At 45.5% G+C, this 27649-nt stretch overlaps 4 protein-coding genes and 1 pseudogene across 4 annotated transcripts; 1 reads left to right on the top strand and 4 right to left on the bottom strand.

Annotated features, from left to right (window-relative positions):
• Positions 1 to 18101: 18101 nt before the first annotated feature.
• Positions 18102 to 19937, bottom strand: LOC6591365 (4-coumarate--CoA ligase 1). The gene is made up of 3 exons (XM_002017214.2): positions 19794 to 19937; positions 19224 to 19741; positions 18102 to 19156 (listed from the first exon to the last, which is right to left on the bottom strand). Exons 1-3 carry the CDS (start codon positions 19935 to 19937, stop codon positions 18172 to 18174), a joined length of 1647 nt encoding a protein of 548 aa, XP_002017250.2. The 3' UTR covers positions 18102 to 18171.
• A 389-nt stretch (positions 19938 to 20326) lies between these two features.
• On the top strand, positions 20327 to 22211 carry LOC6604573 (luciferin 4-monooxygenase). Its single transcript, XM_026984242.1, has 3 exons — positions 20327 to 20485; positions 20538 to 21055; positions 21142 to 22211. Exons 1-3 carry the CDS (start codon positions 20330 to 20332, stop codon positions 22118 to 22120), a joined length of 1653 nt encoding a protein of 550 aa, XP_026840043.1. The 5' UTR covers positions 20327 to 20329; the 3' UTR covers positions 22121 to 22211.
• Positions 22212 to 22264: 53 nt separating this feature from the next.
• Positions 22265 to 23732, bottom strand: LOC6591363 (annotated as a pseudogene).
• Positions 23733 to 23830: 98 nt separating this feature from the next.
• On the bottom strand, positions 23831 to 25685 carry LOC6591362 (luciferin 4-monooxygenase). Its single transcript, XM_002017211.2, has 3 exons — positions 25537 to 25685; positions 24968 to 25485; positions 23831 to 24914 (listed from the first exon to the last, which is right to left on the bottom strand). Exons 1-3 carry the CDS (start codon positions 25678 to 25680, stop codon positions 23960 to 23962), a joined length of 1617 nt encoding a protein of 538 aa, XP_002017247.1. The 5' UTR covers positions 25681 to 25685; the 3' UTR covers positions 23831 to 23959.
• Positions 25686 to 27043: 1358 nt separating this feature from the next.
• On the bottom strand, positions 27044 to 27468 carry LOC6591382 (male accessory gland serine protease inhibitor). The gene is made up of 2 exons (XM_002017210.2): positions 27307 to 27468; positions 27044 to 27240 (listed from the first exon to the last, which is right to left on the bottom strand). The coding sequence occupies exons 1-2, from the start codon at positions 27386 to 27388 to the stop codon at positions 27044 to 27046; spliced, it is 279 nt and encodes a 92-aa protein (XP_002017246.1). The 5' UTR covers positions 27389 to 27468.
• Positions 27469 to 27649: the final 181 nt, after the last annotated feature.

The following is a 27649-nucleotide window of genomic DNA, read 5'->3' as shown; positions in this document are numbered from 1 at the left end:
AAAGAGTGTTGTGTTTGATTGAAATGAATTCTCTGAAACGGCTCGTTTGATTTCCCAACTTTGGTCGGGGCTGTCGCTGTCGCCGTCCGTTTGCACTGCCTCTGAAGTGTCTTTATATCTTATCGAACTCGAACAGAGTCAAGAGGCAGGGGTACGAGGCAGGGGCACTCCCTCAGCCCCAGTCACCTGTCGGCTGTCGACTGTCTGTTTTTTCCTATCACTTACCACCTCGATGCCCAATTTTTCCCGAACACCAAATGCATCTAATAAATAGGCGCACAATTAACAAGTTTCTAGTGATTTATGCCGACCGTCGCCGGTTCGGTTCGGTTCGGTTGCGTTGGGTTGGGTTGGGTCTGGGTCGTTTGATTTTCGTGCCTAGGGCTGGGCACGGCCTGGCCCTGCTAGATTTTATGAGCACCCCAACCGTGCCACGAAACAATGCAAGAGATAATTTTTTACGAGGCACTCGCTCTATGCGCCATGTGTTCGGGACCTGGGGAACAGGCACCAGGGACCAGGGAATAGGGCAGGTAGTGCCGGACCACGGACCACGGACCACGGACCTCGACTTCGGTCTCTTTTAAGGGCCGCGTGTGCAATTAAACGATTTCGGGAAGGGCGTTAGGCATGCGCTCAGCCTTGACAGCGGCGCAGAGAGCCCCGGGAATCGAATCGAATCTCATTAAAGCAGTAAAGTCAATAGAGGCACGGCACCCTCTAAGCCAGAAGGAAAAGGAAGAACGTAGAAGGAAGAAAGGGGTTGTGTGCGAGTGCGAGTGTGGGTCTTCTTGGGAAATTCAATTTGTGATTTTGTGGCAATGAAGTTGCTTTCTTTGTCTCTCGCTTGCTCGGTTCTCTCGTCCTCCTGGCTATTGATTTTTGATTTTGCTCGGTGGAAAAGTTTCCTCCTCATGCCATCTGAGACAGTTGGCCCGGAAACTTTTCTAATTGCTCCAACGCAGAGCAGAGCAGTAGCGGCAAGTTTTCCTTCATAATTTTCCAAGCAGCCGGCGATTGAACAAAGCAATATTTGCACAAGTAATTTTCGGTTCAAAAAACTTTCACGTCCCATCTCTACGACAGATCCACAGCCAGCGTCAGAGCCAGCGCCAGAGCCAGAGCCAGAGCCGGGGCAGGGCTGAGATGGCAAAAAATAAACGAGTATTTTGCAGGCAGCCAGAACAAAATGATTTCCCAGCCACGTACTTCAGCACGTTTCCAACTTTAATCTCTCGGGCGGTTCCAAGTTCCGTTCCATGCCGTTCTGCCGCTTCTCCGGCCCTGGCCCCACACTAATTTCTGTTTAAAAGCGGAATTTATGTGAGCTCAGCAGTTTTGCTCCTTCCTAATACCAAATCAAATAGAACTTTTCCACCGACCCACAGAAAAAGGGTGGGGCCAGCCAGGCGCAGCCAGCCGAAAAAAAAGAAATATACATAGTATGTACCAGTATTCGCGGAAAGGAGACGGAGATACGCAGAAATAGAATGAAAATGAAAATCGTTTTGTTTGGTCCCGGGCTCATCTTGATTTATGGTCAGAGGAAGTTCGCACATTGGAGATGCCATTATTCTGCGTATTTATACAAATGTTATCCCCTCTCCTCTCCACCCAACCCTATAACGCATGCATTTATCCTCATATGTGGAATACCTCCCCATAAATCAATAAATGAAATTTACACGCATATTTTGTGTTACGTGCTGGTGGTATTAGATTCTCGCTGGGTTTGAGGGAAGTTGGGAAAATGGGAAACTGGGAACTTCAATCTGTCAAGTCATCCATTTCATTCATTTCTCTTCATTAAACGTAATCTTAGGGCCATCTACAGTGCGCTTCATCTCATTCTCCTTTGAGGACATTTGATCAACTCTGTGGAATCCTTAGTAGTTCCATATCAAAGGAATAATTTATGCGGTTGCTTCTTGGAATGAATACAACGCGCTTGAGCTGATGATGGGGGCCCTTGAAGGGTAAGACGAGCGGACAGAAGGCAGAAGGCAGAAGACCTCGTCTTGGTCAAAGGGAAACCCTAGAGCTATCAGAGCAACAACATCTACATCATTGGACCATTTGACACCCAAAGAATTTTTAATTAAGGCCGCCGCGAAACGAGTGAAACTGCTCTTATTCGGATGCTGTTTGAGCTCCTGCAGCGTCCACGTCCGCCTCGGCCTCGGCTTCGGTGTCGGCGTCGGTGTCGGCGTCAGCAAATGGCAATGAAACGATAACAATAAAAATGCAGCTATGGCCATATAGAGAGATATGCGAGAAACGCGAGCGAGAGAGATATATGGGCCTATACCGCAGCGGCAGCAACAGCAACAGCAAATGCAACAGCGGTGATGTGCAGCCCCAGAATGCACATAAAAATTGTCCGCATTATTGTTGCAACAGATGAAGGAAGCAATAAAAAGAAGTAGACGCCACAGCTTCGGATACCCTATTAGATCTATGTGTTGTACGTATGGCATATAAATTTGGGAAATGGTGGTATGATTTGCAGCAAGTTTGGCAGAGTTATGCAAGAGCATAATATATTGCTGGATTTGGATCTGCGTTTCAAACATGTCATCAAAATCTTGATACCTTCTAAAAGGTACGCGAATAGAGAAGGTAGAGTACTAGAGGAGATACAGAAGCTTCTGCGCAAGGTGTACTTGTGCGAGGTGTGGAGTTCCTTCCGTCCATCGAGTCACATGTTTACATATTTATATATTTCGCTCGCATCGTGGGAGCGCCTTTTGGGACAGCGTCACCTCCAATAAATACACCTTGCATAAGCGCATCATCGGCAGAGAGAGCAGAATCAAAAGCAACAGAATCGAGGGTAAAGCAAAAGCGGCAGAGGCGCAGCGCTAGCAGCAGAGCACCACCACTAGAAGCAGCGGAGAAGCAGCAGAAATGGAAAGGGAGAAGCACATCAGCGAGGGAAGGCATATAAACAACAATGTCATCAGCATAATTGTATGTCAAGTGAGCGGCAGAGAGAGAGAAACGTTGAAGAAGGGGTGGGGGGGGCCCGTACAATGGAGTGAGTGAGAACTATAAAAAGCGAAAAGCAACAAAGAAAGGGGAAGGAGGGCAAAAAGCGGTGCCAGGAACCACTCGAGACCATGACGAGACAATGCAATCAAAGGAATCTCAGGGAGGGGGAAGGAGGTAGCAGAGGCAGTTGTAGAAAGGGACAGGGAAATGCAGCAGAGTTAGTCGATGGGAAGGGGTAACGTCAGCGGGGACAGGCCGATAGACAGTCGGTCGGAGGGGCAATGAATGGATGACGAGTCGCCGCCATGCATACGCAATATTAAGCCATCGGAAAGGAGGAGCAGGCGATCAGAGGCGGCGGGCAGGAGTCAGAGAGGAAGAGAAGGTGCATTTCTTCGGTGGGCTTTGCACACTACAGAATAGCCCTTAAGTTTTCTAAGACGGTTGGTAAACCAATTAAATTCTTTTGTATTGTGTTTCAACTGGGAAAATATTCATGTTCAATGTTATTTATTTCGCATGGGGAAAGGGTATACAATATTCCTTCCATAGCGGAGACCCCCTTACAAATGCAGCTCGGATTGGATCATATGTGCACTTTACTGCTGTGTGTGTGTGTGTGTGTGCCATTAGACGATGCGGGTCGCCTCGATGACAAAAACACGGATTCTGCTGCACCCAACATTTAGCATTTTGCCATTCACGTCAGCGGCATCATAATAATCATCTCCATCTCCAGCATCCAGCAGCGCTATACAGAGTTCTATGATTCCGACCCGACGTTTGCAACCCCAAGAGGAATGACTCGAATTGCCATGGGATTGCCACATCTGAAAGGGTATCAAAAGCTTCGTCATTTCGTTCAGGGCTGGTCTTGTTGTCGACGGTTTGTGTGTCATTGAAATGAAACGCCGGGCGACGCCTCTTGAGCGGAATTATTATTACCACTTATGCAGCAGTCGCCAGCAGAAGCAGAAGCTCTGACACAGGGAGCGACAGAAGGGGGGCAACCATTGGCATTGTTTTCCCACTGTGCGAGGCTTGGTTTTGGTTTTATTTTCCTTTTCTCTCCTCGTTTTTGTGTTGCATGCAGTTTTGTGTGTGTGTGTGTGTGTGTGTGTGCTGGCGGCTGCACTCATTTCCACATGAATGCACCGGCAGCAGCAGGGAGGACCGGGTCCATATGTGGCATACCACACGAAACCGTAGACACAGCTCCGACCCATACTGGAGACGCCGACATAAGCCGCAAGATGCTAAAAAAAAAACTGGCCACTCCGTCAGCAGCTCTAAAGCAGTCACACCCAGAACCACTCTTTTCTTTTGTACAATTTTTGTTGAGGAGAATTTCAGGTTTTCAGCTTTGAAAGTCCTTAAGCTTTCTTTTGAAAACCATGCATCTCATTATCATATTAAAAATTGTCCCTCTTGATATGCCTTGAAAATGCTTTGCAGAATCAGAATAAATATAAAATTCGAACGAATGTAATGGCTTGATGTAAGGACCAAAAAGTGCAAGACGACAAAAATTCAACGAACGACTTTCGACCTTTGATGCTAGGAAACTGCCGAAAGTAGATCGCCCACAACAAAAATGTCCCGCAGGAATCGCTTCGTAAGACCGTGGAAACGCCGCAAAAAAAAGGAAAATATACAAAAATATAATCTTACACGTTCTGAGCTCAGAAATGGGTAAACTTAAGGTCTGTTTAAACAGGGCCACAGTAGGAGATACAGAATGGTTACATGATATGAAGCCAACTTTTCGTAGAGTAGGGTAATTAATGCTATAATGAATAGAGATGGATCTCCATTAATCATAGGGAGTTGTGAATCCAATAAAAATCCTGATTTATACAGTGCGTTCGTTATAACGTTATAGTGCCAAGAGATAATATATTTTATTATTTATAAGTTAAGGTAAATTAAGGATGTAATTTAGGGAAGTTTCGTTTAAGCTTTACATTTGCTAGATACCATATAAAGATCATACCATATAAAATCTTGAACATGCGATTCTCTGCACATTTTGAATGTTTCCAGTTTATCATAATAGATACTGTTTGAATACATACATATGTACTTACATATGGATCGATAAGCTTAACCCAATACAATTTTACAGATGCAGCTCCCACTTAATATCGTTTTGCAGACATTCATTTGCATATCTTCAATGCACCATGCGGCATAAGTTCCGAAGAAGTACTCACTCAAGAGCTGCACATGTACATACATGTATGTCGGGCAACCTACCATTTGGATGTAAGTACGTATAGAGTGATCTCCAGCAGACATCCGTCAATAACTATTTTGAGCATAGAATTCTTGGTGATTTCTCTTCGATGGCCACTCGAGGCGAATGGCAAGTGGCCAGTGAAGACGCTGTGCTCTATATAAGGTCACCCACCGCATATGTGTGCCCACATAGCATCCACAGAATGCCCCTAATGTCCACTTAACAGCAGCCTACTTAAATACATGCCATGCATACGAAAATGGCCAACGAAGCGGAGACGGTAGACAGTAGACGCCAATGCCGATGCCGTGCCGATGCCGATGTGGAAGCCACACATCAATGGCCCAAGTATCGAACTCTTAGAGAGAAGGCAGGGCCGATGTAGAGAGACACTCATTAAATGCCAAGAACATGCGACAACGACAACGTCGACAAACGGTACTGGAACGGGAGCGGGAGTGGGAGCGGAAACTTGAACAAGGGAGAACAATAAGCCTGCAGATTACGGAGCGGAGACTACGAGTGGCGACGGATGGGACAGACAGGGCAGAGCCACGGGTGCAGACGGACGGTGCTCGGGACAGCGTCTGTCGGATCGGGTGAGTGGGGGTCAGTGAGTGATGTCTTTGAGTGGGCCGCACGAGGCACGGACAATTGAGTGCGTGGCCCCGTCCACGTCTACGTCGATGTCGTAGTCGTTGTCGTTGTCGTTGTCGTCCATCGGCCCGTTTCAAATTCAAAATGCAATTGCCGGTGATGCCAACTTTAATTACACAACTGCGGAGTGGACATCCCACTGTCCACGCCTCCCTCTCTCTCTCTCACACTCTCCTAGTACTCCGATCCAATCATGGTACACCCAGTACGACCCTCCCTCTTTGAAACTGGACTTGTGGGCTGACTAAATGCTGCTCATTAAAGTAAATTACAATTTCTGTTTCGCCATTTGAATACCCTAGCAGAGGGGTATTATGATTTGGAGTACGTTTTTGCTAATCAAATAGGGAAGACACCGTACCTTAAGAGCGCGATGGAACCATCTCCATCTACCTCTAAATAGCCCCTTACTTGCAAAGGTGCACCACATCATACAGACGGATAGCTAAAGGATCTACAAGTCTAAAAGTAACACAGGGAAATGAATCACTAAATCATATATGTATGTAAGTAGCTTCTAGTAGGGCATCCAGATCTTCGGTTTCCCAAAAAGCCACCCTTATGTATGTTCTTCTCTATCTTCGTTTGCATGTCGCATGTGGGCGTGGCAAGTCTTGGACCTGGTGCGAGGTTATGTGTAATTAATGTTGATTAACGGTTTCTGCTCCGGCGAAAACTTTTAACCTAACTTGAAAGCAAATTACATGAAAATTTCTGTGCGTTACAGCTGAAGTTTCACAGTTGCTTGTGCCAAGGGTAGGGGTGCTGCTGGTGGTGGGACGGAGGAGGGGTCGGGAAATTAATAGTTGGCTGCTGGGATTTTGGTGGGTAATGTTAAATGAAAGGTTACCAGCCAGGGTTGTCAGCCATGACGTTGGGGGTTGGACCTGATATGTTGCAAGAGCTTCGGGGCCGTTACTCAAAGTTGGTCGGTTCTGTGAGGGGTTGGCGGATGGGTGGGTGGTGCTGTCAGGTAGTGTGGGGCTCGGATGGCAGCGAAAAGTAATGGAAAGTTTTCACTCTAAATAATCCTTGAAGAAGGTGAAAGAGATGGTAAGACAGACGATGCTTTACAGGGATTAGAGCACGGAAATGTCCCAAAAAGCAAAAAATAAGAAAGGTGGTGGAGAAATAAGTATTAAGACAGAATGTAGTAGGGTATAGTAATCTATGCGGCTGGCTGAGAAGAAATCAATATATTCCTATACCTAAGGCGAACATCACCTCTGGATCCATTAATGTACTCACAACCATTTACAGAAACATGACACCAAAGAAAGTGGAAGTCCCATGGGTAACTAAAGCCACTAACTAATTTCCAACTCTCAACAACAATTTTTTGCATTTTAAGGATGGAGACCCATCCTATCCGGCATAGAGAAAGCTAACCCTGCTTCCAGGCGACCTTTGTGGACAGAAACCCGCTCTTCTTCACATGAACGCACTGTCTAGCCTCCCATCCTATAGATCCATAATTGATTAGCATTCGAATGGAGCTCGGCAACAATGTCTTGATTAATTAATCCACCCACAATGCAAATTACATGCCACAGTATCTCGTGAAATCTGGCACAGCTGGTTCCCGGTGCCCCAACATTTCCAAGAGCTATGGTGCCTCTCAGCATGTGCAGTGGGGGCACTCTCCGTGCCCCAGCAGAGCCAGCGAGAAAAAGAGAGAGAGCGGTAGAGAGGCGAGGGACAGAGAGAAAAAATGATTGCCTACATCGGTGTCATAAATTAAAATCTAACAAAATAAATCAATAAAGATTAAATCTTACGTGCGGCACACACACACACACACACACACAGCCACTCAGAGGGGGCATGCTTGGAAGTACTCGTTGATCGGATGGAGGAGGCATAATCCAGCTTGCTTTGTCTGCCTCTGCCTCTGCCTCTGCTCCGCCCCTATACGTATCTGTATCTGCGGCCCGGCCTTCTCCTCTATTTTGTATCTGTAACTAACAAAACGTGTGTCTGCATATGAAAGCGCCGCCATGTCGCTGTATCTGCTGTATCTGCTGTATCTGTGTGCGCTCGTATCTGTTTGCTGGTGCCGTGTCTCTGTCAGCCCCTCGGAAACTACTTAAGTATTTAGGTCTTTGCGCTGTCGCTTCGCATTTTGAATGCTGAATAGGTATTTAAATTTCATACAAATTCTATGAGCGCAATGTCTGGGGGAAGGAAGACTTCTGGGGAGGAGGCCCGTACAAAATGAAAAGCAGTTCAGCAATGCAAAAGGCCCGCTCAATTCATTCAGACAGAAAGAAGCTTAAAGTCGGGTTGAGTCCCAGTCACAGCCACAGTCACAGTCCCCTCCTCGACTGAACATCCGCCGGCTGGTTTTTTAGGCAGACAATCAGATACAGTCACCTATACATACGTACATACAATATGTGTATACTCCTATATATTGATAAAGACTGCATGCGCTTTAATAATACGCAAAATAATACTAACAATAAAAAAGCTGCCACTACAACAAAAACAATGGGAAACAATCAACTCGAGGCCACACAATGGAGGCTTTTTTTTTTTTCTTTTAGAACAAAAAAGAGGAAAGAATCATATACATATATTCTTTTCTTTTCAGGGATAGGCATAGGAGAGGTCCGACCATTGTTGGCTCTCGTCGGGCATGACATAACTCAGCTTTCGACACGGATAATCCTCGGCGGCGTGTAAGCCTAAACTTGTTCAAGATTCTCTATCAATATCAATGGGTGGTCCCCACTGTGGGATGAATGCTGGATGAATGAATGGCCACGAGAGGATAAAGCACTCGAAAAGGGGTCAGTGGAGGTTCGTAGATCAATATGTGTGTTTTTTCATATGAAATACGGAAAAGCTTACAATGTTTTGTTTGATTTCGAGGGGAGCATGATGAAATGCTGATGATGGGATGGTCATGGTTAGGTAAACTTCTCTAAATTATTCAGAATAAATGTCAATAAAATTATTATTAATTTTTAAATATTCTAATTGTAGTCCCCACACAGCACTAAAGAAGGGATAATTTGGCTCGAAAATAATAGCCTGATATCTCATCTGAAGTTATCAAAACTTGAAAGAGCGGGCAGAATATTGATTTCAGAGTTTATTTTCAAAAGATTAAATTCTGTAAACTCATTAAGAAGGGTTTCGGGCACTCACTCTCTGATTGATTACGGTCCCCGGAATATTGTTGTTTCCCCGCATAAAAGAGCCACAGATAGCATTCAAAGGCGTTTCTATGCGCTCACACACCCACGAGTTCTGGTATCTGTATCTTGCCACCGCTTTTGTTGCTGCCCCATACCCCATTTCCCCACAATCGAAAGCAGTCCTGCCAGGTTCTTCGCTCAGTCATCATCGTGACCAGCACACAGAGCACAGCACACAGCACGGGCGTCACTCAGCCACGACTGAGCAGATAAACGAAAATTGGGCCCCAGCGAACACTTATTATTAATAAGTGCACATTAATGTTTGCTTGATTAAGCGCTCAATCAAATGAAATTCTATACGCATGACGGCCCGAACAAAAAAACACAAATAAAACCCAACAAGAAATACGTAGAGAAACAGAGAACCAATGAACAAAGAGCCGGAATATGCCAGTTCCGATCGCAATCCTTTTATGATTCTACAATACTTTCTGAAGCTCTTTTTCGAGGGGAATGCTTATCTATAAAATATCCGTTCCATACTAACTTTAGGGCCTGGAATATTCTTTCACTAACATATCTGATACCATCCATAAAGTTTTACAATCGCAATCTTTCCATATTTCCACACCAATTTAGGGGCCTCATTTTAGCGGCGAACAAGTAAACATAATTTATAGTATTCCTTTGGGTTCTGGTTATGGTTCTGGTTCTGTTCAACATATGATACCATTCCCATACCATTCCATCGGATCTGCAGGGGTGCCTGTTTTTGGTTGGGTTCGGAGTCGGGGTCGGGTTCTGTTTTTTCTTTTTCTCGCCCATCAATCATAATAATATTGCACTGCAGACACTCACACATCAAAGGGAGCAATCTCGGTCTGCGTTTTATTTTCGGCACTTGAGCAACCGTATTCGTATCTGTATCTGTATCTGTATCTGTAGCATCCGTATCTGTATCTTTACGCTGTTGCCATTGCCATTTCTGTAGCTGTATCTCTACCAGCGCGCTGGTGCTGATGGTGTTGCTGCTGCTGTTGCTGTGTTTCTATCTGCATCTGTCGTTTGCTGTGTGCAATCTCTTGGGTGTGCGGAAGTGCCCTGGCGGCGACGTCGACGATGACGACGAGGAGTGCACCTTGCACACGCCTCTGCCCTTTCCCCCTGCAGTTTCCCTGCAGTGTGCTCTCCTCACTTTAATTGTTTGCACAGCAGCCGCTTCGGAGTGGCTCGGAGGTTTTTATCTGGCCCGACATTTACCGTTCTGCCGCTGCCCCTTCCATTGTTGTTTGTTGGCCGAAAAGGACTCGGGGAATCGTGTGAATTTCTTAGGATTCTCTGCAGCTCTCTACAGCTCTCTACAGCCTTCCCGTTTATTTGCAATTTTTTGCATTCAAGTGAGATTCATGCCCCTCAAACCCAGGCATCACAGGATGTTTGCACCTTTCACAGTTGGGATGGATGGGATGTATCTTTGTCTGAGGCACATACATACATATCAGTATCTGGGTATCTGGTTCTGCTTAATGACAGGTTGACAGTCCCCTGGCATCATTAATGCGCCATACGAAAGCATTTTAATGTATGTAAGTACGAGTATATACAATATTGTGTGTACGAGTATAGCATCCGAACCACCCTTAATGGAAGCGCGGGGAAACCCTTTAGAAAATTGCTTGCGGAAAGTCAAAGACGGGGCGTCGTCGTCGTCGTCGCTGTCGTCGTCCCTCAAAATGTTAATGCAAATAATAAAACACAAAAGTATCTCAAGTATTAAGCATTTCACGACTTGAACGAGTTGAATTTTAATGCGGCCTTCTCTCCGCCAGCTTTTCAAGAGCCATCTCCTTCTCGGCCTCAAGTGCCTCAGGAATATCGGATTTGGAAGCAGCAGCAGAAGCAGAATGGAAATTGCCGAACAACAAGTAATATAAAAAGCAATTGCTATAAATCAAATAAATCATGGGAAGGCTCTCCAAAGACGACTGAAAGAGTATTTGCACATGCTGAGAATGATTTCGAGACTACTTAAGATCAGAGAACGAATCCCAGACCTCAGACCCCAGGCCCCAGGCCCGACTGCCAGTCCCATTCTGATATCAGCTCCGAGATTACTTCACATGGCTGTACAGTGTACACTCGTAAACCAGTTCAAGAACAAACATGGAATACATTTCACTTGCAAGTGAATGCAGCACACCGGATCACATAAATTCAGAGATCACATTAATATAATTAAATCGAATATTGCGCCATTCAAATGGAGGGATTAACAAACATGTTTCGTTCATATTTATCTCCCCGACTTGGCCACTCAGATTTATGGCCCACAACTGCGACACCTGCATACTAATTTGTTTGATTATTTACACACACATACACACATTCATAAGTACTCCAAGTACTCCTCCCGATTTGCATTTACAAATTGTCGTAAAGCGCTGCCAAGTAATTCTTGAAATGCTAATTTTTGACTTACTCAAATGAGTGCGGTAATTAATGAAGATTTCAATTCAAAGAAATTAAAATATATAGTGGGTTTTCTTGTAACAAAATATTCTGTTTCAAGATATACAATAACGGCTATGATTTATACATGTCTCATGTTGTATTTGGTGGTTAAATTATATTGTTGTTGTTGTCCTTACAACCAGAGAAATATGCCATGAATTTGTAATATTTTCACTTAGATTTAAATATTTCCAAGAGTGGAAATATTAAAGTTTGAATATTTTTTCAATTACATTTTTACATTAATATTAAAATAATTTATTTAACTATATTTCATAATTAAAATAAATTTCTACCAATTTAATATAATATGCTTATATATTAAAGTGGTTTATATTTAAATTGAATCAGGATCGTAGTTAAGAGACTTTTGAATACATTTACATCTAAATCAAAGCAAATTAGTTTTTTAATTGTAATTTAAATAAGGGTGTGCGATGCCCTTCGACGTTATGATTCCTGAACAAAGTGTTTCTAAATATTATTTCCGTAACATCTGCCACAATTTTTACAGTGATCAATCGGCTTCAAAGATCACTAATCTGACTATAACTGCACAGAGGGATTAGGCCAATGCCTATCATAAGACTAACATAGGAAGACTGCCTTCTTAAGTTATTTACTTTATGAATCTACTTGATTTTCGCTGCCTGTTGTATGACCCAAATATGCTTCATTCGAAGGGTTTTTTTGTTGTTATTGAAATGCCACTCATAACCAAAAATACTTGTCATCTCAGAAAAACCTGGGCACTGGAACCTCCCCTCAGTATCCATATGAACACTTATTCCCAAACCATAAATTAAAATAATTTTTGTATGCATAATTTTCATTCGCTATAATTCCATTTAAAATTTTCTCAGGCGCTTTCAAAAGATGAAAATCGATTCAATTTGAATATTCAAATGCAAAGTAGGTGATTGTGAGTGGCAGTGGCAGTGGCAGGCCTTCCACATAGCCATGAATGAAAGTAATTGTTGAAATTTCACAGAAATATCTACGATACTCGGAAACGTCGCTGCCATTTATCGCAATGTACGAGTAGTACAAAGAAATGCAAATTCCGCTTTATGTTATACAATTTAATAGGTAAAAAAGAAGGCACAAGTTCTGCATTTAATGAATTATCCAGAAAATGCAAATGCCAAAATGGACCTGGGGAGATGACTGGCGAGGATTTGGCTGAGCCAGAACCCTGGATGGAGGCTGCTGCCTGCAATTGTTGTTTGTGTTTACTTAAGCGGTTGTCTCCGTCTCCGTCCCCGTCCCCGTCTCCTGCCTCTTTTGTGTGCCCTTTTCAATGTGGCACGTTCAGGTCTCTGTCTCTCTGTCTCCTGGCCCTGGGTCTGGGACAGTGACTGGGCCTGGGCCTGGTTTCGGTCCGGTTCGTTCCCCTGCCCTGCCCTGCCTAGACCTGGACCTGGGACTTGAGACCGTCGAGAGGCAGCGCAGCGCACTTAATCATATTCGATACAGATAAGCTTCAGTGCCGGTACGTGCATAGAATTTAAGCATACATAATAATCATCGACAGGGGAAGTGGGGAAGCAGAAACAGAAACAGAAACAGACTCTCAACAGAACAGAACAGAACAGAACTGACGTACAATATCTAAAAATACGAAGCGTGTAGCTGGAAAAGGCATTATCATAAAGCAAATATACAGAACAGATAGATATATACTCGTACTCGTAGAGAGCGAGATGAAACAGGGACAATTTGTGCGACTTGGGGATCAGAAACCCCGACCCAGACCGAACCATTTATAATTTCATACTATTATTATTCTTTACGTCTTTTGCGCCAAAGAAATTGCAGATACAAAAGGCCAGTCCCCCGTTCCCCGTTCCCAGTTCCCAGTTTCCTCCTCTTTTAGCCAGTTGCCGAACAGCTTTTAAGTTCAAATTATGTTCCCGTATACCGTTGCCATAGAGTGCGGTGCGGTTAAAAATTTGAACTTGGATGCCTCTGACTCTGACTCTGGCTCTGGCTCTGGCTCTGACGTTCAAGCCCCGCCCGACCCCCCTTTGCGGTTTCGAGGTTCGCTTCGCTTCAGCCCGGTCCAGGCCCAGCCCAATCCGCAATCCGCAAAACCGCAGTCGAAAAGTATCTTTGTATCTGCGAGATTTGCGCCATTTGATCTTTGGCTGGCGGCATGGCTCTTTTTTTGCTGTGCGCAATTTTTTATTTTCGATATTTCTTATTTTTTATGTGCTGCTGCCGCTGCTCTTTTGTCTCGGGTTTCCAGCATATGCTTCTGCCACTGTGGCCACTGTGGAACGTGAACCGAGCTGCAGATGGCCAAGAAGTCCAATCATCAGTCAGTGGCTGCAGCTGAGAACCAGATACCTGACAGGGATATACCTACATATGTATACTATGTATCTGTATGCAGGAGAGCGACAAAGTATGGGAATTAAGTAGCAGGGACTCCAAGACTACAATTAATTCTGCGAGAAATCAATTAACAGAACGTTAAGATTGCCAAGTGAATTGCCACCATTCCTCCGCTGCGCAGCACTGGAGGGTGTGGCAATGAAAGAAAGAGTTCCTAAGAAACTTGCTGATTGTTCGCCATGATTGATCGGGAAATTGTGGGCTCCACACAAACAGCTGGAGCATCGTTCGTGGGCTGATATTAATACAGAATATAAATTCTGGGAATAGGTTTGAAAGCAGATTTGTACTCTTTGATCTGGTTTTGTCTTGATTTACTCAGTGTTACGGGGGATGAATGGAACTGAATAGAAACAGTTGCCATTGGTCTTCACTTAACAACATCTGTGTCCGAGTATAGAAGATTGTAATTTAGGAAACCCCGATAATTATTTTGAAATAAAAGTTATCCGATGCTTGCGTAAATCATCGAATTTCAATTAATTTTTTTTCGTAGTCCATCCAAAATAAATGAGATTCCCGAGCCTGTTTTCCAGCTCAGCCAACTGAAAACGAGAGATCTGGCCGCACTTCAAAAGGGAATGGAATTAATTATAAATCGCCAGGGCAACAAAATTGCCATAATATTCCAAACAAAATGTCGCTGACCTTCCCTGCTGGCCAACAAAACCAACTGAAATCTAATTAACATGAACTATTTATATTACCAATGGAAATGCGAGACGTCCTCTCGGAGAGACAGACTCTGATTCCAGTGAGACAAGGATTTGTAGAAGTGGAATTCCCTGTTTCGCAGCATAAATCAACAGAACAGTAATCCGAGGCATCAAAATTATTAAAAATAAAATCAATGAAATGCGAAATATCAAAAGCGGAATGTAAATATCACCAGGGCCCAGGGGGTCCTTCGAAAGCCTCACTGAAGAGGGTGACACTCGTAGAACGGTTCAGGGCGGGGCAGGGCAGGGCAGGGCAGGGTGTTTGGCAAACGCTTAATTGGCATTAAGCACGTTAAGATGGGCAGGGGATTGTGACTGCGAGTGGGCCTGGGATTCCCCTTATTTTTGGGGTGGCAAATGCCTGTCAGGGCCAGCGAAGCGTTGCCAGTTGTAATTAGGACAACGGGAAACGGAAAACGGGCAACGTGCAACGGACCATAGGACACTGGGAGATGACGATTTAAAGCCTTACTGCCTGAGTCAGCCGGTTATATTCTTTGGTCCTGCCACCACGTCCTGGCTATTTATTTAGGCACGTTATGCGCCGCTTCCCCTTCCCCTTCCCAGTCTCTTGCCCAAGCCATGCCTTGAGCGGTGCTCTGTGCGGCAGCAAAGCCTTTAATGCTCTGGGTAAACAACGAAGCGATTTACGCACACGGATGCTGGGGCAGGAAACTAGGAAGACCCTAGTACAACCCGGGTAAACTGCTGGTACGGTTCCTGTCACGTTGCATGCCACCAGAGTGGCTTGGACAGATCCTCCTCCTGTCGCTTCTGCTGCTGCTGCTGCTGCTTCTGTTGTTATTATTGCAATTATTATAATTGCGCACACAGAAATCGACAGTTAGACAGGGGAAAAGTTCCATGTCCTCGTGCTCGCCCTCGTCCTCGTCAGGGTCCTGCCCACACATAAATTGCACACAAAAAATATATAAAAACTAATTCACTTCTTGTGCTTCAGATTGCTCGCTCGTTTCCTGTCCTGTCGTCAGCAGATTTGCATAACTTTTTCCAATTTCAAAGCTCAAGCTGTGGCCAAGGCATATGTATATACGTAAATAAGGCACACTCCCTGTGCTCCCTGTGCTCCCTGTACTCCCTGTACTCCCTGTATTCCCAGACCATCTCCGGTTACAGGCGTCGTCATCGTGGCGCTGACGTTGCCAGGCTGCTTCTTATTTACGTCAATTGCTTGCGCATTCGCTGAAGCCAACAAAACCAGGGGATAGCTGGAGGACTGTATGGACTAGAGGAGTACCAGAGGAAGACTAGCGAACGACCAGAGCAGAGCCAGAGGAAAGCCATTCGAGGACCAGTGGCAAGCCAGTGAATAGCCAGAGAAGGAGACGCCACCAGAGGGACGGGTATCCCCCCACTTTGCTGCGAGCGTTTTCCCCTTGCGTGGGCATTAGGTGTCAATTTTCAGCGTGGAAGTGAAATGCTTGAAAATCGCTGAAATTTGCCTGGCTGCCAATCTACATGGGAGTGGGGTGCGGTGCGCTGCGGTGCGGTGCGGTGGGGTTGGGTGTTGAGATATGGGAAATGTGGCAGAGAAACCACTGAATTTTCGCTTGAGGTCCACTTGGATTACCCATTTGATGGTAACACTTGGAGCAAGGTTACTGCCACGATGGGTGTTATTACACGTGGAAATGGAAATGGCAACTAGAATGCCATCTGAAGGAAAGTTGAAGTATTTGATATGCTCTCTAAGTAATTGTATGGAAAGTACTCTACTTGGAGCCTGGTTCTCTGCAATGGAGCTTGATTCGTCTTAGAAGAACGTCATCTTTAATTTTAATGCTACAAAATTTCATACATATGGTACTACATAAATAAAAAACATCCTGAACCCCAAATTGTCTTGGTTTCTGAATGATAAAAGGGCTTCGGAGAATCGTTACTTCCAATCCATTGTACACACATACATTTAATGGCTTCTGGGCATTGGGCAAACCTCTAGCCAGAAGTATAATACCATTTGATGAAGTATTATTTGAAATTCAGGCGTCATTATGCCTCATTCTTCAGCAACTTCAGCAACGCCGCTGAGGGATCATCCCTCGAAGAAGAGAACGCCTATGCCCTCCATTCGTGACCAATCAATAGTTCAATTTCAGTCATGAAAGAACGAGGAAAAAGAAAGGAAAACTTCATCAGGCAAGTCATAAAATTTAATTAGAAAAGCATTTCTCCAGCGAGCGACTCAAAGTTGGAATACAAATACAAAAATCTCCTTTATTGTTTTATGGCTGAGCAGAAAGGAAATAAAATAAGGCGACCGATGGACGGGCGGCATAGGCAGGGGCAGGGGCATGAGCAGTAGCAGTGGCAGGACTCTCGCGTTCCCCTTCTTCCAGGGATAGACAAGAGCAAAGCCGAGAGCCAAGAACGGAGAGCCGAGAGCCATGGTCCTTCGTCTAGGGAACAATTTCAGACGAGTCAGGAGTAGCAGCAGGTGCGAATGAACAGGACTCTCCTCCGATGTGGTCCGGGGGTGCGATGTCTTGGTGCGAGAAAATCAATCGTGCAGCAAAATCAAAGGAAATATACATGCACACAAACCCATATACCCGTAAAAAATATATGTACGAGTATATATGTATGTAGGTATATAAAGTTTTATATATTTTCATTTCTTCTTAAGGTTTTTTCTTCGTTTTTTTTTATTTCACAGCAAATTTCTCGCGACGCGTTGAAATGTGGGCGTGACATCGCTCCCCCGCCGAAAACGCGTTTATCAAAGTCAGTTCCCGAGGGTTGCTCACCCACGGGGAAAGCAGGGCCGTTAGTCTGCGGCTCCTGCTGCCGTCATTCCCATCCCATACCCATCCCATTCGCGTCTAATGTGATACGCATCAATTTATGAAATTTGAAATATTATGACTGATTTTCGAGCAACTGAAATGCTCATGTGGGTTCGTTCTTGTCCTCGTCCCCGATCTCCCCGTGTCAGGCCTAATCCGGCTAACAGGTCACAGACCAGCCACAGCAGAGGGTTCTGTGTGAGACAGAGATAGAGATAGAGACAGTGAGACAGACAAACGGCCACAGCTTAGGTGAAAAATACTCGCTGTGCATCCTCGTACGGGGATATCATATAACTCCGCCCGGAGCCCGCTCGGCCGACGACGGATTATGGACTATACGACAGGACGGCCGTCGACCGGGTAAATTGGAGGAGTAACAACAACGAGGCGCTATAACAAAGGCAATGAAATGAAGCGAGATTTCTATTTTTATGACGACACCCAACACAAAGGCAGGCGATTTAAAGTGAAGGTCTCTTCGACCGACTGACAGCTCGGGGGGTTTCATCAGGGTTGATTGCTTTCAGCCGTCTTAAATGCAGGGGTCAGGCCAACAGACCAGCCCAAACGATGGCACCAAACAAATAACATCAAATGCTAATATAACCTTGGGATCAGGTTATAGGGAATATAGGGAACTCATTTGTGTATTTCTGTTATTTCCATGGATGCATGGATTTTCAATTATCATCCGTTGTAATTCATTTGAACCAAGAGTCCTGAGTCCTGGTTCTGTTTGTGACCTCTAGAAAGTGCGCTTTTGTGGCGACTCGGTGGGTTTTTCCGTTCGGACTTCGTACCAGATCCTCCACAATGATGGCTCCTGCGTTCAGCTGCTTGTACTTCGCCCCAATACGTTCCTTTACAAACTTCACAACATCTTGAGCTGAGAGTTGGGTGCCAGGCTTCTTTACCACAGAGGCAGCAGCCTCGTCGCCATTCACTTCATCCCACACACCGAAGACACAGACCTCGACTACGTCAGGGATCTGGGAGATCACTCTCTCTATTTCGCTTGGATAATACATGATGCTCTGATACTTGAGCATATCCTTCTTGCGGTCCACGATGTATAGAAAGCCGTCTGGGTCCATGTAGCCCATATCACCGGTGTGTAGCCACCTCTGAGAGTCGACCATTATGCGCGTCTCCTCTGGATTCCCGTAATAGCCCGACCAATGCTGACCACTATAAAAACAGACTTCACCGACGGCACTGGGACCCAGGGCCTCGCCCTTTTCATTGATTATCTTGACTCTGATTCCTTTCACCGGGCGGCCCACGGAGTTGGGTTTTTCGTCAAAGTGAAGGTTCAAGCAACCCAAGCTGTTCATCTCCGTTAAGTTATAGCTAAAGACCAGACAGTCCGCCTGCTTAAGACGCCTGCGCATTCGATGCTGCATCTCCACGGAGCAGGCAGTGCCTCCGTAAACGTAATGCCGGATGCTCGACAGATCAGACGCGTCGAACTCTGGACAGCTCACCAGCATGGCCATTTGGGAAGGGCTCTGAACGAGGAATGTTATTTTGTACTCCTCGATGATACGACACAGGAAGGCAGGATCAAACTTGTTATCGGCAATAATGCTTGTGGTGCTGAACACTCCAGCGTTAATGCAAACGGAGAGTCCCGAGAACCAGTCCAGGGTGCTGTGCGAGTACTGAACCACATCGGTTGTCATGGGACTAATCAGAGAAGAAGAGAAATATACTGATATCAGTGGGAAGGGATTACTAAAGATATTAAACACACGTGCAGCTCCATAGAATCTGTTGGCTGTTAGTGAAAGTGACTGCTTTTGGAACGCCCGTGGTCCCCGAGGAGCAGAGAATGGCCAAGGTCTGATCGGGGCCCTGCTCCAGACGTGCTGGCCGGAAGTTATCCTCAATGGATGTGGACAGGATATCCAGAATCCGCAGGGAGCCCGATGGGTGGTTTCGCATGGTTATGATTGTGGTGTCCAGCTTGATGTGCTCGGTGGCTGCCAGAACTCTCGCGTACTCATCCCCGTCGCAGAATATCAGAGAGGGTCTGGTAATGCTAAGCAGCTTCTCAATGGTGTCCTGCTCGTAGGAGATGTTCAGGGAGTGGAACGGCATTCCATTGAAAAAGCAGGCGTAGGCCACGGCCACCAGGTGCGTGGTGTTCCTGGCTATGAGGCCCACAATATCACATTGCTTTAGGCCAAGTCCTCGCATATAGCTGGCCACATGCATCGCATTGAAACGCACCTCCTCCCGAGTCAGAACCGTCTTCTCAGTGGCTGAGATCTGGAAGGTTAGTTTAGTTAATAGTGAGATTCGATTCGTCGTAACAGCATACCTGTGCAATGAGCTTCGGATGCCTTTCCATCTCCCGGAAGATGATCTCCCCAATGGAAAGGTGCGGTGCGAAATAATTCGATCTTTCTCCACCACTCCAGACCTTGAGCTTTGGATCGTATTTGGATTCTGGCTTATTCGGCATTCTGCTAACTACCAGTTTTTGTACTTTTTATTAACTGTTGGCGATTTGTGCCTGCCGGTCCCCTCTTATAGAAACGAGAAGAAAACTTTGGGACAGACAAACGATAGGTTTTCAGATATATCACGTAATAAATTGAATTGTGGTTGCAAACATTACTACATATATCCTGGGAAATAAAACATTATTGCCCTGCCCTACACGTGTGCCCTCAACGTGGGAGAATGTTGTACATTTTGAGTTCCATTTGAATTCCACGTTTGAAGGTTTGCAAAAATGTACTGGTTAAAACACGCCCCCAGCAGCGATCGTCAGTTCAGCTGTCTGTTCGATTATTCTATAAAAGGAACCTCAGGCACGATACGGAAGCAGTTTTGGAACTATACCGATACCTGATGGATCGCAGCATGCCGTACGGCCCGGAAATCACCTACGATGATACGCTCAAGGTGTGGAGTGGAGGCGAAAGAGAGAACTATTTCGCACCTCACCTTTCCATTGGGGAGATCATCTTCCGGGAGATGGAAAGGCATCCGAAGCTCATTGCACAGGTATGCTGTTACGAGGAATCGAATTCCAGTATTAACTAAACTAACCTTCCAGATCTCGGCCACTGAGAAGACGGTGCTGACTCGGGAGGAGGTGCGTTTCAATGCGATGCGTGTGGCCACCTATATGCGAGGACTTGGCCTAAAGCAATGTGATATTGTGGGCCTCATAGCCAGGAACACCACGCACCTGGTGGCCGTGGCCTACGCCTGCTTTTTCAATGGAATGCCGTTCCACTCCCTGAACATCTCCTACGAGCAGGACACCATTGAGAAGCTGCTTAGCATTACCAGACCCTCTCTGATATTCTGCGACGGGGATGAGTACGAGAGAGTTCTGGCAGCCACCGAGCACATCAAGCTGGACACCACAATCATAACCATGCGAAACCACCCTTCGGGGTCCCTGAGGATTCAGGATATCCTGACCACACCCATTGAGGATAACTTCCGGCCAGCACGTCTGGAACAGGGCCCCGATCAGACCTTGGCCATTCTGTGCTCCTCGGGGACCACGGGCGTTCCAAAGGCAGTCACGATTACAAACAGTCAACAGGTTCTTTTGACCTTTTTGTAAGTAGACAAGAACAAGCATTTGCAGACTTCAATTGAACTAGTTCTATTCCAACTCATCTGATATACATTGCATTGCATCACAGCCGTCTAACCTCCGATGATGTGCAATATACACACAGCACCCTAGATTGGATATCGGGTCTTATAACCATCATTAGCGCCGGGGTATTCAGCACAACTAGCATTATTGCCGACAATGTCTTCGATCCTGCTCTCCTGTGTCGTCTGATCAAAGAATACAAGATAACATTCATCTTTCAATGTCCTTCACACATGGCCATGCTGGCCAACTGTCCGGAATTCGAAACATCTGATCTATCAAGCATTCGGTTCTACATTTACGGTGGATCCAACTGCTCCTTGAAGGTTCAGAATCGAATACGTAGTCGTCTTAGCCACGACTGCCTGCACTTTGCATACGCTTTAACAGAGCTGAACAGCGTGGGCTGTACTAATCTTCACTTTGACGAAAAACCCAACTCCGTGGGTCGCCCGATAAAAGGAATCAGTCTAAAGATAATCAATGAACAGGGCGAGGCCCTGGGACCAAACGAAACGGGTCAAGTCTGCTTTCTCAATGGTCAGAATTGGTCGGGTTATTACGGGAACCCAGAAGAGACTCTCATAATTCGGGACTCAGAGAAGTGGCTGCATACTGGAGATCTGGGCTATATGGACGAAGATGGCTTCCTATACATAATTGCTCGGCAAAAGGACATGCTCAAGTACCACAACATCATGTATTATCCCAACGAGATAGAGACAGTCATCTCCCAGATGCAGAATGTAGCCGAGGTCTGTGTCTTCGGGGTTTGGGATGCAGTCAATGGGGATGAGGCCGCAGCTTCTGTGGTGAAGCGGCACGGAACCAATCTGGTCGCCCAGGACGTTTTGGACTTTGTAAAGGAACATATTGATGCCCAGTATAAACAATTAAATGCTGGAGTCATCATTGTAGATGATCTGAAGCGCAGTGCCAATGGAAAAACTAATCGACGTGCGACCAAAGCTCACTTCCTGGAAATCACCAATAGGAGGGCGTTCGGAGGACAATCGATGTAGTGATCGGGATTGTATTTTTATTTTTGTAGTGGTTTGCGTCTAAGTATGTATCTTGAAGAGCAAATACAAGACCTAAGACTTTTAATCAATATGATAAACAAAAATCTTCAAGGAACTATCAAAATTGTCTACGATAGTTTTAAATTTCAATAATAATTGAATTTACATATATTTAATTTAAGGAACATAAGTAGCGATAGTGCTTCCTCTTTATTTCTATCATCGGAAACCAACCAAAAAATTGACTTGGCTCTTCCTCAGATCAGGTCCTGTATCGATTCTGTTACTTCAACGGCTCCGAGGTCTTGGCGCACTGCGTGCGTACGGCATCGATGGCATTGGGGTTAATGATGAACGTAAAGGTAAGGCCGCATATCTCCACCAACATATTGTCGTCGAGTCGTGTCTTGTGACTCGTAAGCAGGGGTTCGCCCTGCACAAAGATGGTCCGCTTGCCCACATTGGCAATGAAGATGATGCCATCGTTGCGCAGCTTAATGGTGCCCTGCAGACGTGACACCTTCTCGGCCGGACCCTCCAGGGCCAGGTTCACATCCACCTTCCAATCGGAGCCTTCGTTACCGTCGCGCCCAAAGTTGATCTCCGGATGTTGCATCAGAAAGCGCACCCGATGGCCGCACAAACAGGCAATCGTATTGTTGTCCAGCTCTCGAGGACCACGACCACAGTCCACCAGGACGGACATACGAGTTATTTCGTTCTCCAACAACCGAATGGAGCGCCTATTGCGACGGCTCTGAAGCTCCAGCTCGGCGTCCAGGGCCTCGTCGATGGGCTCGTGGACATTGACATGAAAGGCCTCCGCCTCGGCCTCGGAGAAGCTCTGCAGATAGGACGCCTCCTCGCCCGGCGCAATCACCTGATCAGGCAGCAGCATATACTTGCGGAGCTCGCGCCAGTAAATTTGCAGATATTGGGCCGTTCGTTCACGCAAAAAGATGGCAGCATTCTGATCGATCAGCTCCTGAAACTTTGCCAGTGAGGGGGATTCCGAGCTCTTGATGCTCATGATTACTTCCTCCTCCTCGGGACTGAGTACCGTATTAGCCCTAACGGTGGCCACCGTCTCCGGGTGTAGATTCTCGATGGCCGACATGGCCGTCTGCGAATCCATGGGCGAGTAGAGCAGTGCCTTCCAACGCTGATGGACCTCCTTGAGCGAGAACATGCACGAGAATTTGCATACACGATGCACGATCTTAACATTGTTCACCCGATCCATGGCCGTCAACAGGGCCAGGTCATCAATGGGCTTCCAGCGGCCGACCATCTGGGCCCTTGGCTCTTCATCCTTGCGGAGCTTGCGACCCCCCTTGAGGGCGGCCGCATCAATCTTGGCTCGTCGAAGTTGCTGTATTGGACGGAGTTCCATCACGTTCCCATTGGGTACAAACTCCATATCCTCACGCTTAAACTTTGACAGCGACATTTTGCACAAAAAAAAAAGCTAAACCGTTTTCCTTGGAAAAAAATTAGAGAAAAAAATGTAAAAATGCAATAAAAGATTCCGAAAAGTGCCATATTTACCTTCACTTTAGAGTTTGTCTGATGGGAGTACCACTTTTTCGTGTTTTTATTCCAATTCGGTTTTCTTCTTACACACCAGCCCTTTTATTTCTGCAGAAAAGTTGTCTAATCATCTTCTTCATCAATAAAATGAAGTTGTCAAATGTCAAAGTTGTCAGCTCATTAATCGATAAAATAGGTTTTAGTGTTGATTAATTATCAAATATATAATGGATAAAGTGTTGGACTTGGTTCTTGGTATATTATTAAGTTTTTTTTTTGGTTCTCCCTTCTCTCGCTTAGGGATTTAAGCTAGTTGATCTTCTGAACATTCAGAAAGTGATCCTTGTTGGCGCGTCGATTGGTTTTCCCATTTCCACTTCGCTTCAGATCATCTACAATGATGACTCCAGCATTTAATTGTTTATACTGGGCATCAATATGTTCCTTTACAAAGTCCAAAACGTCCTGGGCGACCAGATTGGTTCCGTGCCTCTTCACCACAGAGGCTGCAGCCTCATCGCCATTGACTGCATTCCAAATGCCAAATACACAGACCTCGGCAACGTTAGGCATCTGGGAGATAACTGTCTCTATCTCGTTGGGATAGTACATGATGTTGTGGTACTTGAGCATGTCCTTTTTGCGATCATCTATAAACAAGAAGCCATCTTCATCAACGTAGCCCAAATCTCCGGTGTGAAACCACTTTTGAGAGTCGCGAATCATAAGCGTCTCCTCGGGATTGCCATAGTAGCCAGACCAATGCTGGCCATTGAAGAGACACACTTCACCCACTTTATTTGGACCCAGAGCCACACCCTCTTCATCGATTATCTTGATTTTGTTGCCAGCGACTGGACAACCCACTGAGTTGGGCTTTTCATCAAAGTGAAGGTTCAAGGTGCCCGTGCTATTTAGCTCTGTTATGGAATAGCTAAAGATCAGATCTCCATTGAGGCGGCTTCGGACACGATTCTGAACATCCAGGGAGCACCGGGAGCCACCAAAAATGTAATGCTTTATGCTCGACAGGTCAGCGTCTTCGAATTCCGGGCAGTTCGCCAGCATTGCCATGTGGGAAGGACATTGAAAGACCAACCCGATCCTGTATTCCTGGACCATACGACACATGAAGGCGGGATCAAAATCATTGTCAGCAATAACATTTGTAGTGCTGAAAACTCCAGCGTTGATTATGGAGGAAAGGCCCGAAAACCAATCCACGGTGCTGTGCGTGTACTGAACAACATCGGTGGTGACGAGGCTGCGAGAGGAGACAGTCAATGGTGAGCTAGTCAACCATTCCGATGGACTTACAAGCCGGGGAATATGCAATTGTGGCTGTTGGTTGCAGTAACCGCCTTGGGAACGCCCGTGGTCCCCGAGGAGCACAGAATGGCCAAGGTCTGATCGGGGCCCTGCTCCAGACGTGCTGGCCGGAAGTTATCCTCAATGGGTGTGGTCAGGATATCCTGAATCCGCACGGACCCCGAAGGGTGGTTTCGCATGGTTATGATTGAGATGTCCAGCTTGATGTGCTCGGTGGCTGCCAGAACTCTCTCGTACTCATCCCCGTCGCAGAATATCAGACGGGGTCTGGTAATGCTAAGCAGCTTCTCAATGGTGTCCTGCTCGTAGGAGATGTTCATAGAGTGGAAAGGCATTCCATTGAAAAAGCAGGCGTAGGCCACGGCCACCAGGTGCGTGGTGTTCCTGGCTATGAGGCCCACAATATCACATTGCTTTAGGCCAAGTCCTCGCATATAGGTGGCCACACGCATCGCATTGAAACGCACCTCCTCCCGAGTCAGCACCGTCTTCTCAGTGGCTGAGATCTGGAAGGTTAGTTTAGTTAATAGTGGAATTCGATTCTCGTAACAGCATACCTGTGCAATGAGCTTTGGATGCCTTTCCATCTCCCGGAAGATGATCTCCCCAATGGAAAGGTGAGGTGCGAAATAGTTCGCTCTTTCGCCTCCACTCCACACCTTGAGCATATCATCGTAGGTGATTTGCGGATCATACGGCATTGTCCAAGCTGTTAGCTTAAACGATGTGTTTCAACTGTTGGCAATTTGTGCTCAAAGTCCTTTTTATAGAACTAAAATACTGAGCGTGTTGAGATACTGTGTATATATTACAGTAGCGTAGTTACGTTCGGACAGACAAACAAAGACAGACCTTTGCAATTACTGGGTGTATTTCATAAATATTTTGAACCTTCCAGGCGAGAGAACGTGTGGGAATTTTATTGTATAATATAATAATATACATAATATATAATAACAATTGTCGAACTGATTGTTAAAATACATATGGGTTTGTCGACTGTTATTAAAAAAATCATTAATTGTTTGATTGGTTTTATATAAAAATAAAAACAAAGATTTTGAATTATTAAAAACAATTTGAAGTTGTGGCCGATGCAACTAACGAAAACAGCATGCAGCGCCATCTATGCTTCGTCTTGCCAGCAGCCACCTTGTGTCAGCGTGCTCATTCCGTTACAAAAAAGAGGATTTTAATTCAACTATGACCGAATTAAAGAACATGCGTTGGAGTTGGACTAATTCTGTCTAGTAGTGTTCATCGGATATTAAAAGTAAGTTAAATCAAGAGTAGCAATAAGTTTCACAACAGTACAATGCGACAGTGCACAGTGTATACCTGAATCCCATTGAGAACCTCTGTGGTATCCTCCCTGTCAAGGACAAATTAAAATGGCAATAGAGTAAGACTGGACGAATACTGATGTAATTAATGCATTCACCATTAAATCGCTATTTGAATCCATGATTTCGGTTCTTTTCTTCTCTTTAGTTCTTCAGGCTTTTCGCATCTTTCTTGTGTTATAGGTACCCCAAAATGAGATGCGAGGGACCCTGGAAAGTAAAGACAACGGAAGTGAAAAAATAATGAAAACCCGTCTATAATCCACTAACCAACAAATGCAAACAAATTGGACTTCAAAGGATATGAATCTTGCTGGTGCGAAAAGCGCATAACACTTCATGTAAATGAATCATTTAGAGAACAGAAATTAGTAGATTGATTCGCTTGATTTCTCCGTGGAGTTCCCTGGAATTCAAAACACTCGTGCGGTGAAGAGAAAGGCATTCAAAACAGATTCTGCTTTCAAATTTCAATTGCGACGGGTACTCGATATCCATTGCTTTCTTGTGCTATACTCGTGTTGTGTTGTTTTAAGTATTTTTTGTAGCATGTTCTTTCTGATAAATGGTCACGTTTGACCATCTACAAACAGTGGCGCGCACATGAGCAGATCACTATCGATAATCCCAATAACTTTGCGTAAGTAATGTATTATTTATTTTATATCAAAAGCACTCATCAAAAGAAAGGATCAGCATCAGGATGGAACGGAGCGGGTATCTAGCGGCGTATGCACCGACGACGACAGTCGGCGAGAGAGCAGTAGCGGTTGTTGTTGCCCCCACAGCCCAAGTACCTCATCGTTTGGCAGTCCCTGACGCGTGGGTTGTACCACCACATTACGGGCATGAATCTCGCTGGACAGGACCTATTTCGGTTGTGGCCTTCATGCCGGCCGCCAGTGCATGCCTGGATCGCTACAGAAACATAGAAATAATGTCCTGTAAGTTGATAAGCTCGAAACTGAACTGATCTTGACTTACCGGGACGTCCACGGCAGTTGACCTGGCCAGAGGTGTGGGCCACATAAAGTGCCAGACAAGCCAAAACCAAAATAAGCTTCATTCTCAAAAGACTCGGGTCGAATGTTCGATTTGAACTGTAGAATCAATCGGGTTTCGGGGCTTATATAGGATCGATCTTCTGGTAGTAAAGTCATTTCACTAGTCAATCAAAAACACCTGACCCCTATTGTGAAAGATGCATACAATGGGTTCTGGATATCAATATGGGCACAATCGATATCGAAAATTACAGCTATATATAGACGCTTCTTTCATACTGATCAGGGCAGACATATATATCCAATTCAAAATAATATACATA

The sequence above is a fragment of the Drosophila persimilis genome, unplaced genomic scaffold (assembly GCF_003286085.1).
Source record: "Drosophila persimilis strain 14011-0111.01,24,50 unplaced genomic scaffold, DperRS2 tig00000000-arrow-pilon, whole genome shotgun sequence".
In the NCBI taxonomy this organism is placed as follows: Eukaryota; Metazoa; Arthropoda; class Insecta; order Diptera; family Drosophilidae; genus Drosophila; species Drosophila persimilis.
The sequence above is the reverse complement of the archived record's forward strand: the minus strand, read 5'-3'. Positions and strand labels throughout refer to the sequence as shown.

Coding starts and splice junctions, on each gene's coding strand:
- LOC6591382 (XM_002017210.2), bottom strand. CDS start 27,388: ATGAAGCTTATTTTGGTTTTGGCTTGTCTGGCACTTTATGTGGCCCAC. Junction 27,241..27,306: donor CAACTGCCGTGGACGTCCCG/GTAAGTCAAGAT, acceptor ATGTTTCTGTAG/CGATCCAGGCATGCACTGGC.
- LOC6604573 (XM_026984242.1), top strand. CDS start 20,330: ATGGATCGCAGCATGCCGTACGGCCCGGAAATCACCTACGATGATACG. Junction 20,486..20,537: donor ATCCGAAGCTCATTGCACAG/GTATGCTGTTAC, acceptor CTAACCTTCCAG/ATCTCGGCCACTGAGAAGAC. Junction 21,056..21,141: donor CAGGTTCTTTTGACCTTTTT/GTAAGTAGACAA, acceptor ATTGCATCACAG/CCGTCTAACCTCCGATGATG.
- LOC6591365 (XM_002017214.2), bottom strand. CDS start 19,937: ATGCCGAATAAGCCAGAATCCAAATACGATCCAAAGCTCAAGGTCTGG. Junction 19,742..19,793: donor ATCCGAAGCTCATTGCACAG/GTATGCTGTTAC, acceptor CTAACCTTCCAG/ATCTCAGCCACTGAGAAGAC. Junction 19,157..19,223: donor CAGATTCTATGGAGCTGCAC/GTGTGTTTAATA, acceptor TTCTCTGATTAG/TCCCATGACAACCGATGTGG.
- LOC6591362 (XM_002017211.2), bottom strand. CDS start 25,680: ATGCCGTATGATCCGCAAATCACCTACGATGATATGCTCAAGGTGTGG. Junction 25,486..25,536: donor ATCCAAAGCTCATTGCACAG/GTATGCTGTTAC, acceptor CTAACCTTCCAG/ATCTCAGCCACTGAGAAGAC. Junction 24,915..24,967: donor AATTGCATATTCCCCGGCTT/GTAAGTCCATCG, acceptor CTCCTCTCGCAG/CCTCGTCACCACCGATGTTG.